We start from the raw sequence: 14,437 nt of genomic DNA, 5'->3' as shown, positions 1-14,437 counted from the left end.
CTCGGAAGAGTACGTAAACATTTTATAGAGGCAGCACAGTTTAGATCCAATACGCACATCATTCATCAAAGTGCAAAAAAGGCGACAGGAAAAAATACTGCTTTGTAGAATAAGATATTCAAATGTGGTGGGAACGTTTAAGGCAGCTGACGGCCAAAGTGGGCGAGGCAAGGAAGGTGGTCTGGGTACGGAGGTGATTTTGCATCTAGAGGAGTTCTCTTTGTGACCTCAATGCCTGAGCCCTGGCGAGCAGGTCTTCTTACTCAAGGCCAATGATGCTTGAGGTACCAGATGGTTTCATTTTTCAACTGTGGTCCAAAGAGAGGGTTGAGTTGGGCTAGAATTGCAATCAGCCAAAAGAGGTAGCCGCAAACGGAACAGGTCACCAACATGGTGATGATAACTCCCCGGCTGGGACCCTGAGGGATGAACCAGGGCACCGGGAAACCGACGAAGCCCCAGAACACGCTCATCACGCTGAGAGGCACGGTGAGGCCGGTATACGCCATGGTTGCTGGGGGAGGGGCCAGCCCTGCCCCGCTGCCTCACTCACGGCAATTTCTTAACATAAGAGAACAGTCAAGTTTGCCGCATCGATTGACTTTGGTGACCAATTTCTCTGTAGCATACCGTGCTGTGTGATAGCACTTGACCCACAATAGAACTTCTTTCAAAATTGGAGTCAGTCTTCCCAAACCCTGCTTTATCAACTAAGTTAATATAATATTCTAAATCATTGGACATCCCTGGCGGTCCAGTGGTTAGGACTCCGCGCTTCCACGGCAGGGGGCGCACGTTCCATCCTTGGCTGGGGAACTAAGATCCTGCGTGCTGCGCGGGGTGGCCCAAAAAAAAAAAAAAAATCTAAATCCTTTGTTGTCATTTCAACAATCTTCACAGCATCGTCACCTGGAGTAGATTCCATCTCAAGAAACCACTTTCTTTGTTCATCTATAAGAAGCAACTGCTCATCCACTCAAGTTTTATCATGAGATTACATCAATTCAGTCACGTCTTCAGGCTCTACTTTTTTTTTTTTAAACGTTATTTCCAGTGCACTTTTGTTTTCTTAATTAATTAATTTATTCTTGGCTGCCTTGGGTCTTCGTTGCTGCGCACGGGCTTTCCCTAGTTGTGGCGAGCAGGGGCTACTCTTCGTTGCGGTGCGCGGGCTTCTCATTGCGGTGGCTTCTCTTGTGGAGCATGGGCTCTAGGCGCGCGGGCTCAATAGTTGTGGCACGTGGGCTCAGTAGCTGTGGCTCGCAGGCTCTAGAGCGCAGGTTCAGTAGTTGTGGCGTGCGGGCTTAGTTGCTCCGTGGCATGTGGGATCTTCCCGGACCAGGGCTCGAACCTGTGTCCCCTGCACTGGCAGGTGGATTCTTAGCCACTGTGCCACCAGGGAAGCCCCCAGCCTCCACTTCTAATTCTAGTTCTCTTGCTGTTTCCACCCCATCTGCAGTTCTTTCCTCCACTATATCCTGAACCCCTGAAAGCTGTCCATGAGGGCTGGAATCGACTTCTTCCAAACTCCGGTCAATATTTGGACCTCTTCCCATGAACCATGAATGTTCTTAATGGCTGTTTCCTCTACAGTGATCATCTCTTGCTCAGTGAAGCCAGGCATTGTCTTCCCCTCTCCAGCTCGGAAAGTCCTAGACGGCATCTTCTTCCGGTAGCAGGCTGTTTCCTCCACAGTGATCATCTCTGGCTCAGTGCAGCCACCTTCATGGACGACCTGAGCCGCAGCTTCCCCCTCAGCACCTGCGGCTTCACCTGGCACTTCGTGCTACGGAGGCGGCTTCTGTCCTTCAGCCTCATGAACCCACCTCTGCTTCAGACTTTCCTCCTGCAGCTCCCTCCCCTCTCTCAGCCTTCGGAACTGGAGAGAGTTGGGGCCTTGCTCCGGATTAGGCTGTAGCTTCAGGGAATGTGGCTGGTTTCGTCTTCTATCCAGACCACTCAGACTTTCTCCATATCGGCAGTAAGGCTGTTTCACTTTCTTATCATCCGTGTGTTCACTGGAGCAGCATTTTAATTTCCTTCAGGAACTTTCTTTTGCATTCACAGCTTGGCTGACAGTTTGGCAAGAGAGGCCTCGACTTGGGCCTGTCTTGGCTTTTAACAAGCCTTCCTCAGGAAGCTTCATCGTTTCTAGCTTTTGCTTTAAAGTGAGAGACGTACGACTCTTCCTGAAACACTGAGAGGTTGTTGCAGGGTGATTAATTGGCCTAATTTCAATATTGTTGTGTCTCGGAATCGGGAGGCCCGAGGAGAGGGACAGAGGGCAGAACGGCTGGTCTCTGGATTGGTCAGAACACACACGATACTTATGGATTAAGTCTGCCTTCTAACATGGGTGTGGTTCGGGGCGCCCCAAACAATTACAAGAGTCACCTTAAGATCACTGATCCCAGATGCCCACAACAAATATAACAACAACGGAAAAGTTCGAAAGACTGTGAGAATTACCAAAATGTGACACAGAAACAGGAAGTGAGCAAATGCTGTTGGAAAAATGGCACTGGTAGACTTGCTAGACACAGGGTCGCCACGAACCAGCAATTTGTAAAAAACACAGTAACCACGAAGTGCAGTAAAGTGCAATAAACCAAGGTTGGCCTGTACTATTAGGGCATCGTAGTATATTCTGTGTACTCTAACATGTCACAGTACTACTGTGTAAGCCACAGCTCACTCTCAAGGTCAGTCCAGCGAAGCCTCTAAAAGCCTTTATTTCCCGGGTCCAGGACCCACGTGTGTGTAGTTACCCCGTTCCTTTGTCTCCTCTGATTTGGAATGGTTTCCTGGACCGTCTTTCTTTCTCGACTTGCTTTTAAGACTGTCCTTCTTGGACTTCCCTGGTGGCACAGTGGTTAAGAATCCACCTGCCAATGCAGGGGACTCGGATTCGAGCCCTGGTCTGGGAAGATGCCACATGCCGCGGAGCAGCTAAGCCCGTGCACCACAACTACTGAGCCTGCGTGCCGCAACTACTGAAGCCCATGTGCCACAACTGCTGAGCCCGCACGCCTAGAACCCGTGTTCCACAACAAGAGAAGCCAACGCAATGAGAAGCCCATGCACCGCAACGAACAGTAGCCTCCGCTCGCCGCAACTAGAGAAAGCCCGCGCACAGCAACGAAGACCCAACACAGCCAAAAAACTATATAAATAAATGAATAAATTTATAACAACAACAACAAGAAGAGTGCCCTTCTTGTTTTGACACATGAGTTGGGAACTCTGAAAGCCATTCAGAGCCAAGTTTGGAGAATTAAGTGTGTTACAAGACTGATGCCCACCTTTCTGGTCACATCCTGTCACGTGGCCCTGAAATGTGGCTGTGAGCGACCCTGGGTCAGGGACTCCCTCTGAGGGTGGCGTGGCCTAGGGGTCAGGAGCAGGCAGTTTAACCCAACTGCCCGGGCTCAAATCCTGGCTCTGTTCCTCCCAGCCTGTGTGACCTTGGGTAAGTCACCTACCCTCTCTGTGCCTCAGTTTCCTCATCGGTGAAATGGAGATAATACTGGTAGCTACCGCATGAGGCTGTTTTGAGGACTGATAAGTTAATATTTGTAAAGAGCTGAGAACAGTGCCTGGCTCGGGTGAAATGGGGAGGATTTTTGGAATACGGTGGCTGTCTGGTTTCAACCATACAATCTTAAAGATGCAGTGTGTGTCACATTAATTCTGGGTACAGTGGCTCTGTCTTATGAAAGTATTCATGCTCCCCGCTGTTCCTTTACCCTGGACTCTCCCTACACACACACACACACACACACACACACACACACACACACACACACACACACACACACACACACACACACACACACACACACACACGAGGAAACACAAGATCTCCTTTTCTCTGTTCATTTTCTAAGCCCAGAACACCAGGCGGGAAGGACATTTAAACTGTCACCTGAAGCTCCCAGCCTCCAGTCCACTGCCTTCCGAGACTCTGGCTGGAAAAGGATTGGTCGCCACTCCCCAGGCAACTCAGCAGGAGCATTATTCCCCTTCACTATTTTCACTATTTTATCTAGAATCACTGAACGAGGCGGGCAGGGTGAACGTGGGGAAGGGGGCCTTGCAGAAACAAATCCTCTTCTTGTAGGGCTGGGGAAGCAGCCTGCGGATCCAGCTCACAGGTTTCCTGCACAGGGAAATCAAAGTCTCCCCCTTCCATCCGTGTGGGCTTGGGTTACAACCACACACATCCTCACCTACAGCCCAGGGCTCCTGACACCGGAAAAAAGGGCCAGGCTCCCGTGGGCTTCTGCTGGTCTAGTCTGGTCAGTTTCATGTTCATTCATTCACTCATTTGTTCATCCATGTGTTGCTGGTATGAGCACTTTTTGTTGCTCAGCTATTTTTATAACCATTCACTTATTATTGTGATACAATCAGACACATTTGCAGGGCTTCCTTTGTTATTGTATTATTCATCAGCCTTTGTTAAATAGTCCAGGTGTTGTTTTAAACACCTTACACACACTATCTCATCGACTCCTCGTGACCGCTCTATGAGATAGGTACTATTATTGGGCCCCTTGTACAGATAAGGAAATGGAAGCACAGAGAAGTTAAGGAATTTGCCCAAGATCACACAGCCAGAAGGGACCCCACAGGGACTCTAACCCAGGGGCTCCTCATTCTTTAGTTATACTCCCTTGCCTGATGATACCAGAGATGAAAAAGATTTTTGAGATGGTGAGAGAAGCTGATGGGCACGTGGTTTGAGGATGAAGCCCAGCTCAGGCCTATGAGCTGTGGGACCAGTCCCCAAGGCGGGTGGGTCTCCCACTGGGGCTCAGAGAGGGACCTCAAAGACCGCCTACGCTCAGCAAGTGGAGTGGACCTGGGATCCAGCGCAGGTGTGAGGTGCTGGCTGTGCACCTGGGTGCTGTGTGCCCCGGCGTAGCGGCCAAGGTCACAGAGGGGCAGCTGGGTCTACGGGAAGGTTCGGCTAGCATCTGGTTCTGCCTCTTGTCTGCATGACTTTGGCCCAATGATTGAACTCGGGCCTCTGACAAGTGGGCAAAATAACAATTCTTATGTCATGGGGCTGACGTGAAGACAAGATAAAGCATTTTAGCACGCTCAGCTCAACAAGGAGTAGGAAAGAGGGCCCTTCACTTGGACATTGCACTGTATTTGTTACCTTGAAGCCAGCCAAGGGAAAGCTCCGCAAAGGCAGGAGTGGAGGGGGTGGCAGTGTGGTTTGAATTAAGCTGTTTATGTGCACACTCGTCCAGTGACAAATGGCTGTAGTGACGGAGCAGCGTGGTTTCAATTTTCCATCTGGGATCAGACGTCTCGTGGCTCTGCCAGCCTTGTCCGGAAGTGGGCAGGTCGTCCTAGCAGCCCTGGGAAGGGGGGAAGGGGGGTCTTGGTCCTCCCGCCTGCTCCAGGCCTGGCCTGCCTGCGCCACCAGACCAGCCGGCGGGGGAAGACAGGCCTCGCTGACCTCGCCTGGGCCCCTCTGGGACTTGCGAGCTGTCCTCGCCGCTGTGTCCACAGGCACCCCTGCGTGACAAGGCCATCTTATTTGGGGGGCAAAACCGTGTTAGCCCAGGTCCACGCCCATCAGTAGAGATGCCTCATCTGAATCCACCCATGGGCCAGGGCTGGTGCTTCCGGGCCAGCCCAGCAGGGAGGGTCGGGCCGTATCGGCAGCCGGAGGGGCAGGCTGGGCTTCTGGTCATTTCTGTCTTGATTTCCGTAGTCCCACGGAGTGCAAGCGCTGGCCAGAGGCAACTCAGGCTGGAAAGAAACTCGTGATCAAGGCAGGTCTGGGACTGAGCTCGGGCCAGATAGGCCTGGGCGGGACCCGTGGCCCTGGGGGCCTGGGCAAGGTGCTCGGCCGCGCTGGGCCTCGGTTTCCCCATCTGTAAATGGGGTACTGTGGGGTTGTGGCGAGGAATAAATAGGGGATGCCTGTGAGGTGCGGTGAATTTTCCAGCCACCCACACCTGTGAGGAAACTTGACCTTTAGATCTCAAGTCCCCCCCGCCCCTCCCCCCCAACTAATGAACTTGGTAGAATAAAACTGGTCATTCAGGGAAAGGCATCCTCGTTTTCCTTGTTGTTTCAAGTTTAAATCAGTTCATTCGGAAGGCCCTCCTTCCCCCCTTCTCCTTGAGGTGGCTTTTAATGGCCTTTAAAAACAGAAGTCAGAGCCCAGCCCACCATGGCCCTGGACCCACCTGTGGCCTCCATTCCCCTGGAGTCAAACCCCAGTCCTTCCCACTGCCCGATGGCTGTCCCCAGTCTGTCCTCAGCTCTCGCCGCCCCTGCCCGTGCTCTCCCTCCCTGTGGCCTCCGTTGGGCCCTTGGACCAGGCGCGTGCTCTCCCCAGCACCTTGGGGCTCGCCGCTCCCTCCACCTGGAACTCTCTGCCCTCTGACTGCCACTGGGCTCCTCCCTCACCTCCATCCCCCTTTTCAAATGTCACCTTCTCAGGGACCTGACCTCACTTCCTGACCACTCAGTGTAAAATACCAACAGCCCCAGCCTCGGCACGCCCTGCCCCCTTCCCCGTTCTCTGACCTTTACAGCACTTCTCACCAACTGACATAGAACGTGTGGGACTTGTTTTGTTTAATGCCTGCCTCCCCCACATGAATGTAAGCTCCATGTGGGAGCAGACACACTTGTATCTATTGGTTTTTTTCATCTGTAGTGTCTCTAGGACCCAGACAGTGCCTCACACACAGTAGGTGTTCAATAAATGTCAGATGGATGGAGGGAGGGATGGATGAATGGATGGATGGGTGGGTGGGTGGGTGGATGGATGGATGGGTGGGTGGATGGATGGATGGATGGGTAGATAGATGGATGGGTAGATGGATGGATGGGTGGATGAATGGATGGGTGGGTAGATGGTAGATGATGGACGGATGATGGATGGGTGGGTAGATGGATGGGTAGATGGGTGGATGGAAGATGATGGAGGATGGAGGGATGGGTGGGTGGCTGTCTTCAGGCTGCAGGCTGGGGAATCCTGCAAGTTCTGGAAGGAAGTGGGGAACTAGCCCCTTCTACTCTCCAGTTTCCTGGAACTGACCTGGGGGATTCCTCCTTTTGTCCCCACCTGACTCCAACACAATGAGAGGCAGGCACAGGTGGCCCTTCACAGCACCCTGTACTTATTTAAGCAAAAAACGGACTTGTTACAAGAACACTGTGGTTCCCACAGAATATCAAGGAGGGCTGGAGGACCAGGCAGGAGGGTTCTGCAGCCAGAAATGACACCCAAAATCACTCTGCAGAATGGTCTGGTGGGACCTACCTGTGGGTGGTTGCCATACAGCCCGCCGGGGAGGGAGTCCAGACTCTCCTGTTATCCCATGCCTAGGGTTGCCAGATGAAACAGAGGTGAGCCGGTCCACTATGAACTGCACAAAAACAATAGTATTTTAGTAAGGGTACGTTCCATACAATATTTTAATGTTATTATTCTACTTTGTCTAAATCTGGCACCCCTGCCTGCTATCCCTGAAGTCCCACTGCTCCCCCGAGAAAAGTCTCTGGACACCACCTTCCTTGCACCAGGGGCTCCCAATTGGAAGTTACAGAAACACGTCCCATGCATGCACCCTAGCTGCAAGGGATTCTGGGAAAGCAAGTGTCTCCAAGTTTCTACAGCACGAGGTGGGCTCAGCCTCCTGGGGTTGGGGAGCCCCTCAGACCATGGCCGGCAGCTGGGTTTAGGCTTCTGCTCTCCTATTCTCTGCAGAGGCTGGGCAGGGTGAAGAACCAGATTCTCCCCAAATCTGCCGTGTGGTCCATGAGATGTGGCTTTTGAGATCTGAGCCTCCTTTCCCTCAACCTATTTTCTCTACCAGAGTTTCACGTATCTCTCCACCAAAAGGAAGTAGGGCTCCTTGGAGAAATGACTGATTCCAAGACTAGGGGAAGGAAAGCACAAGGCGAGCCAGGAGCACCTTGTGCCAGGAAGCTGAGCCACAACTGATGGGCTGTGTGAAAAGGACACGAGCCAGCTGGAAGGGGTTCCCACCGCTCAAATCTGGGATGATCTGAGCATCAAAAAAAAAAACAACAACATTGTAATGCACTGCATAAAATAAGAATTATTGAGTCCACAACAATAAATGCCTGTGTGTATACATTTGTATATAACATGTGTGTATATGTATTGTATATAACATGTATATTCCAAGTAATACACTTGGAATATACGTTTATAAAATACAATGTGTGTGTGAATAAATAAACGAATACGGGAGAAGGGAAACCTCTTCCTTAGAGGAAAATGCCAACCGATAAATGTGGAAGCTGCAGCATAATTAGAGCAGTCACCATGTGACAGCCGTCATAAAATACTTGTTCCAGGGAAGAGGCATCACTAGAGGGTAAAACCGGTGAGTGAGGTTTTCTGAGGATAGGAGATTTACATAGTTCCAATATGTCTCTCTGCAAGATCATTATCTATTACCAAAAAATATAGGAACTTCACAGCGGAAAAAGCTGGCAGACACCACCTTAATCAAGATCTCAAAACTGACATCAGAGCCCACAGCACATAGACACATGCCCTTGGTATGAGGCACTGAGCAGCTTACAATGTCACTTCTGTGAGATTCCTTCCAAAAACGTGTCATCTGAATCTCATAAGGAAGAAACACAAGACAAACTCGATTTGAGGAACGTTCCACAAAACATCTGGTCAGTCATCTTTTAAAAAATGTCAACATCATAAAAGAAGAACATAAGTGAGGAGTTGTCCAGATTCAAGGACACGAATTAAGACACGAAAACTGAATGTGACTCATTAGCTGAGCGTTTCTTTTGCGATAACGGACATTCCTGGGACAATCGGCAAAATCTGAGTAAGGTCCGTAGATTAGATCCCATAATGCATCCGTGTCAACTTCCCTGATGCAGACAATTATACCAGGTGTTGTAAGAAAACGTCTGCTTCCTCAGAAGAGAGTGTCCTTGTTCTTAGGAAATACTGAAGCATTGAGAGATAAAGGGGGGTCTCATGTCTGCAACTCCCTCTTAAATAGAAAAGAAAAAAGGCAAAGAAGGTGATCGCGGAAATGCAGTAAGTGTTCACATCTGGGGACGCTGCATGAAGGGTAGAGGGGAATTCTTTGGAGTATTTGTGTGGCTTTTCTGCAAGTCTGAAATGACGTCAGAAGAAAAAATTTAAAAAACCAGAAATCTGTCTAGTAAATCAACAGCTAAATAAAATGTACCTCTTTGTTCCTCCTATTCTGCTGTGGTCTCCCTTCCCTGAGAAGCAGGGGCTGCTGCCTGAAGGCCCAGGGCAGGGTTTTAGATGGAAAAAAAATGCCAGGAACGCACAACATATTTGTTAAAATAATGGTATCCAACTAACGTGTATACAGCATTTATTATGCGCCAGGCTTCCAAATGCTTTAAAAAAACTGTACTAACTTCTTGGAATCTCGTAACAACCATACAAAGTAGCTGCTATTACAGCACTGTTCACAATAGCCAAGACATGGAAACAACCTAAATGTAGACAGATGAATGGATACAGATGTGCTACATGTATACAATGGAACACTACCCAGCCATAAAAAACACATAATGCCATTTGCAGCAACATGGGTGGACCTAGAGATTATCATACTAAGTGAAGTCAGACAGAGAAAAACAAATACCATATGATATCACTTATATGCGGAATCTAAAATATGACCCAAACGAACTTATCTACGAAACAGAAACACTCACAGACATAGACGACAGACTCGTGGTTGCCAAGGGGGAGGGGGAGTGGCGGAGGGATGGAGTGGGAGTTTGGGATTAGCAGATGCAAACCATTATATAGAGAAAGCAGAAACAACAAGGTCCTACTGAAGAGCACAGGGAAATATATTCAATATCCTGTGATAAACCATAATGGAAAAGAATATGAAAAAGAATACGTATGTCTATAACTGAGTCACTTTGCTGTACAGCAGACATTAACACAACATTGTAAATCAACTATACTTCAATAAAATAAATTAAAAAAAAACACAAAGTAGCTGCTATTACTGTTCCCATTTTATATATGAGGAAACGGATGCACAGAGAGGTTGAGTAACCCGTCCAAGGTTTCACAGAGTATAAGTAGTAGAGCTGGGATTTGAACCCAGGCCCACTGGCTCCAGATTCTTTTCCCACCCCTCAAAAGTGTCATATTGGGGCGATTTAAAGGTTCAAACTATGAGGGGCTGAAAAGGGAAAATGGGACACAGGGCACAGACTGGACACTGGAGCCACAACACTCACTAATTCCCAGAGTGCTGCCCCAACAGTGAGCTACAGAGGGGCTGGGGCAAAGACCCCAAAGATTGAATGGTGACAAATCCAAGTGTCCAGGGAGATAAGCTATCACGTGCACAACCAGCTACCACTGCTCAGCCTGCAGGACTGGTGTCTTCCTGTTAGATTGGGTTGAACAGTATCCCTCCCAAATTCATGCCTTCCTGGAACCTCAGAACGTGACCTTGTTTTGAATTGGGATCTTTGTAGATGTAATTAGTTAAGGATCTTGAAATGGCCATGTAAGCTGGGGCAGAGTGATTGGAGTGATGAGGTCATAAGCCAAGGGATGCCTGGGGCCCCCAGAAGCTGGAAGAGGCAGGAGGGACACTCCTCTGAAATCTTCAGAGAGAGCGTGGCCCTGCCCACACCTTGATTTCAGACTTCTGGCTTCCAGAACTGTGAGAGAATACATTTCTGTTGTTTAAGTCACGGGACCTGTGGTCACTTGTTACAGCAGCGCTAAGAAACTACACCTGTGGAAGTTCCCAAGTGAGCTGCATCTTAACTACCCAAGGTCCCTTCTCCCATTCTTCTCCATAGGACCCGCTTTACAGTTGGATTTGCAATGTGCTCAGGAAAAAACATGCATCTCTCCCAACTTCCTTGCAGCTAGGAATGGCTGTGGACCCAATTCTGACCAACAAGTTGTCAGTGGAAATTTACCGGATGCGACCTCTGGGAAAGCTATGCTTCCGTTGTTTTTCTGGGTGAGTTAGACTTGGGTTCTACTCTCCCAGCGATGGCAGAGTAGCTACAATCAGACCAACCATTCTATACGTGGCAACCACAAACTCCAGACAAAATATAAAATACAAGTCTCTGATGGTTATTGGGAGAAGCAAAGGCAGGCAGAAATTGCATGGGAGTCAACACTTGGAGAAAGGGGACTGCACTGTGTGAGTCTCCAGTGGTTTTCAACTTTTTGCCTGAACACAGCCCTAGTCAGCATCCTATAGGAGTGGCTAAACATCTAAAAGAAGCCTTAAATCTTGAAGAACCAGGGGATGCAGCAGCTGGAAAGTGAGGAGGGAACCTCCAGAAAGGAGAGAGTTGTAGAAGAGGAATGCCAAATTCTGGGTACAAGCTCTGCCCAAGTCTCTGGCTGACCCCTGAACCATGCATGCACACAGCAGACTCCCAGCAGCTCAGCAAAGGCCAACAGAACCGAGAGTGATTTCAGTTACAGGCCACTGCAGTGGAGTAGCATTGGAGTCCAGACAAGTTAATTCCCTGCTCAAACAAAATGTAACAATCTAGAATCCCCAGGATGCCTTACTGACAATGTCCAAGATACCATCTAAAATTACTAGACATACAAAGAAATAAACCAAAAAATGTGTCCATCCTCAAGAGAAGAGGTCAGCACACTATGGCCCAGGGGACGGCCGTCTGCTTTTTCTTTCTTTTTTTTTTTTTTTTGGTTTACTTTTAAAAATGAAGTTTTACTGGAACACAGTCATGTTCATCCACTTACATATCACCTATGGCTGCTCTCAGACTACAACCACGAAGTTAAATCGTGACAGAGATGCTACCGCTCACAACCCTAAAATATTTATCAATTGGACCCTTTAAGAAAAGGGTTTGCCAACCCCTGTGCAAGAGAAAAGACAGTGAATGGTGACCGGTCCAGATACACGAATTAGCTGATCTACATCTATGTTGAAGTCATAAAGAAAAATACATTCGAAATAAATGAAAAAACGAGAAATTTCACCAAGAATTAGAAAAGTAGGAAAAGAACCAACTGGACATTCTAGAATTGAAAGATACAATACCTGTAATAAAAGGGGGCAACATCACCTGCCATGTGGCTTCTGCCTTTTGAAACGTCTCTTCCTTTCCGGAATGTCTATGACTTGCTGGAGGTGAACCAGTCATCTTTCTATTTTTAAAAATTAACTGATTTATTTACTTATTTTTGGCTGCGTTGGGTCTTTGTTGATGCATGTGGGCTTTCTCTAGTTGCGGCGAGCGGGGGCTACTCTTTGTTGCAGGTGTGGGCTTCTCATTGCGGTGGCTTCTCTTGTTGCAGAACACAGGCTCTAGGCGCACCGGCTTCAGTAGTTGTGGCACGCAGGCTCCGTAGTTGTGGCTCATGGGCTTAGTTGCTCTGTGGCATGCGGGATCTTCCTGGGCCAGGGCTCTAACCTGTGTCCCCTGCACTGGCAGGCAGATTCTTAACCACTGCGCCACCAGAGAAGTCCAAAGCAGTCATCTTTCAACCACAAGGACACATGCCATGTGCTGTGGCTGGCAGAGCAGTAAGTGGGAAGGAACCTGGTCCTTGAGAACCTCCCATGCACTGCACCCTGCTCATCTAGGAAATGGAAATTTCTCACAGCATCCTCACCCTCCTACCTTCCACTGTGGTTGGGTCTCTGTTACATGCAGCCCAACACATTCCTAGCTGACATTTTGACAAAGAAAATCTAATGAGGATGTGAATTATTATATTTGACAAGTGTATTGAATTAGCAAGTTGCTGATGGAGATGTGTGCTTATTAGATAAGACAGCATGTGTCTGGTGCCCATTCAGTCCTGGCACATAGTGGCACTCGGCACAGGTGAGTTCCTTTGCCATCTTCCTGGGTCAGGTAGGGGCGGGGCAGTGGGCCTGGGCTAGTGACAGCAGGATGGAGAGGAAATATCCTTGGGACCACAGCCATGTTTGGGGTAAGAAGGTGAGAGCAGGTGAGCTGGGAGCCTGCTGCCTGATGAGCCGGCCCATCCCCGTCCAGCGTGGTGGCAGCCAGGTCCCACAGGGAGGCCTTCTGCCCACCTCGGAGGCAGGCCAGGCACTGACAGAAGAATTGGTTTAATGGTCTGTCTCCCTGGTCCTTGGGTGAAGGCTGCTACCAGTTTAGTTGGCCAAGATGAAAGAGTCAAAGGAATGCCATGAGGTTTTCAACACCTGGGCCTTTGGCAACAAATTAATTTTTTTAAGGGGCTAAAAGACTTTTTTAAGGCCCAGTGGTCAGCTAGGACAGGTTTTGGTTTGGTGTGAAAAACTAGAAGGACAATGGATAAAACACACAAAATCGAACCCGGTAAGACATAACGGCTTCAGGACCACCTACAAAGTTGTAGGGTTTTTGGTTTTCCTTTATAGAATGAAGGGGCCATGGTTGGAGGAGCCAGGATTCCATAGCTCATGTCACCCCTTCCGTGGGTCCCCAGGGCCCTCTGGGCAGGGCGGAGGAGGGAAAGGCAGGTCTCTGCTGGGAGCCAGAATCCGGAAAGAGGATTTAAAGTAGATCTAGTCTGAGGATCCTCCAGCTTCTGCTTGTATTCTTCCAAGGATGAGAAGCTCACTCCCTCTTCACTAGGGCCATTTCATCTTTGGAAGTTCCACCAATTTGAATCTTCTTTTTTGTATTTGGTAGAAGAAATTTCTCTCCCTGCGGCATGTAACCACTGGCACTAGTTCCATGCTGCAAAGCAATACAGTGCTCAAATGTGGCAGCTGTGTGTGCCCACCAAGGGCTGAGCACGTCTCAAGTTCGCCCTCATTTAATCCGCATAACCACCCCTTCGAGTAGACACTGTTATTATTTCCCTTTAATGGAGGAGGCCACTGATGCTCAGAGAGGTTGAGCGACTTGCCCGGCATCACACAGCTGGTGAAGAGCTGATGTGGGAGTCAAACTCCGGCATGTCTGCGACCGAGCTCTTAACGCTTACACCGTATGACCCCTTCATGGCCCCCGGTCAGCCTCTCTTTACTCTAAACGTTCCTGTTCTATCCCGATTCCTCGTGATAAACCTAGGAATGGGCACGTGACCCATCCGTGATGAAAGGGATTTAGAAACAAGTCTGCTGGGTGATCCCGGGAAAGATCTTCTTCCCTGAGAAAGGAGAGAATGCTGTGAGGAGGACCCACCCCCTCATCCCTTCGTCCCGTCTCAGACTCAGTGTGGGGACAGTTTGCGGCCGGTGGCCGTCCTGACCACAGAGGATGGGGCGAGGTTTGCTGACCAGGTGTCCCGACATCTCTGAGCTGCTGTCCCTGAATCGTCTCCCTCCTGACTTCTCACGTAAGATATCTGAACGTTTTTCCGAGCAATGATTCTGCAATTGAACCAGCAGTAGAATCCCCCTGAGGGCTTGTTAACTCCCAG

The 14,437-nt window shown here is 49.2% G+C and overlaps 1 protein-coding gene across 1 annotated transcript; it reads right to left on the bottom strand.

The window, feature by feature from the left end:
• Positions 1 to 263: 263 nt before the first annotated feature.
• Positions 264 to 509, bottom strand: LOC309836980 (V-type proton ATPase subunit e 1-like; the record flags this gene model as incomplete). Its single annotated transcript, XM_082677229.1, has 1 exon — positions 264 to 509. The coding sequence occupies one exon, from the start codon at positions 507 to 509 to the stop codon at positions 264 to 266; it is 246 nt and encodes an 81-aa protein (XP_082533355.1).
• Between the last annotated feature and the right edge of the window lie 13,928 nt (positions 510 to 14,437).

Source organism: Grampus griseus (assembly GCF_964374135.1).
Source record: "Grampus griseus genome assembly, chromosome: 19".
NCBI classification, from domain to species: Eukaryota; Metazoa; Chordata; class Mammalia; order Artiodactyla; family Delphinidae; genus Grampus; species Grampus griseus.
This window is presented reverse-complemented; position numbering and strand designations above follow the sequence as displayed.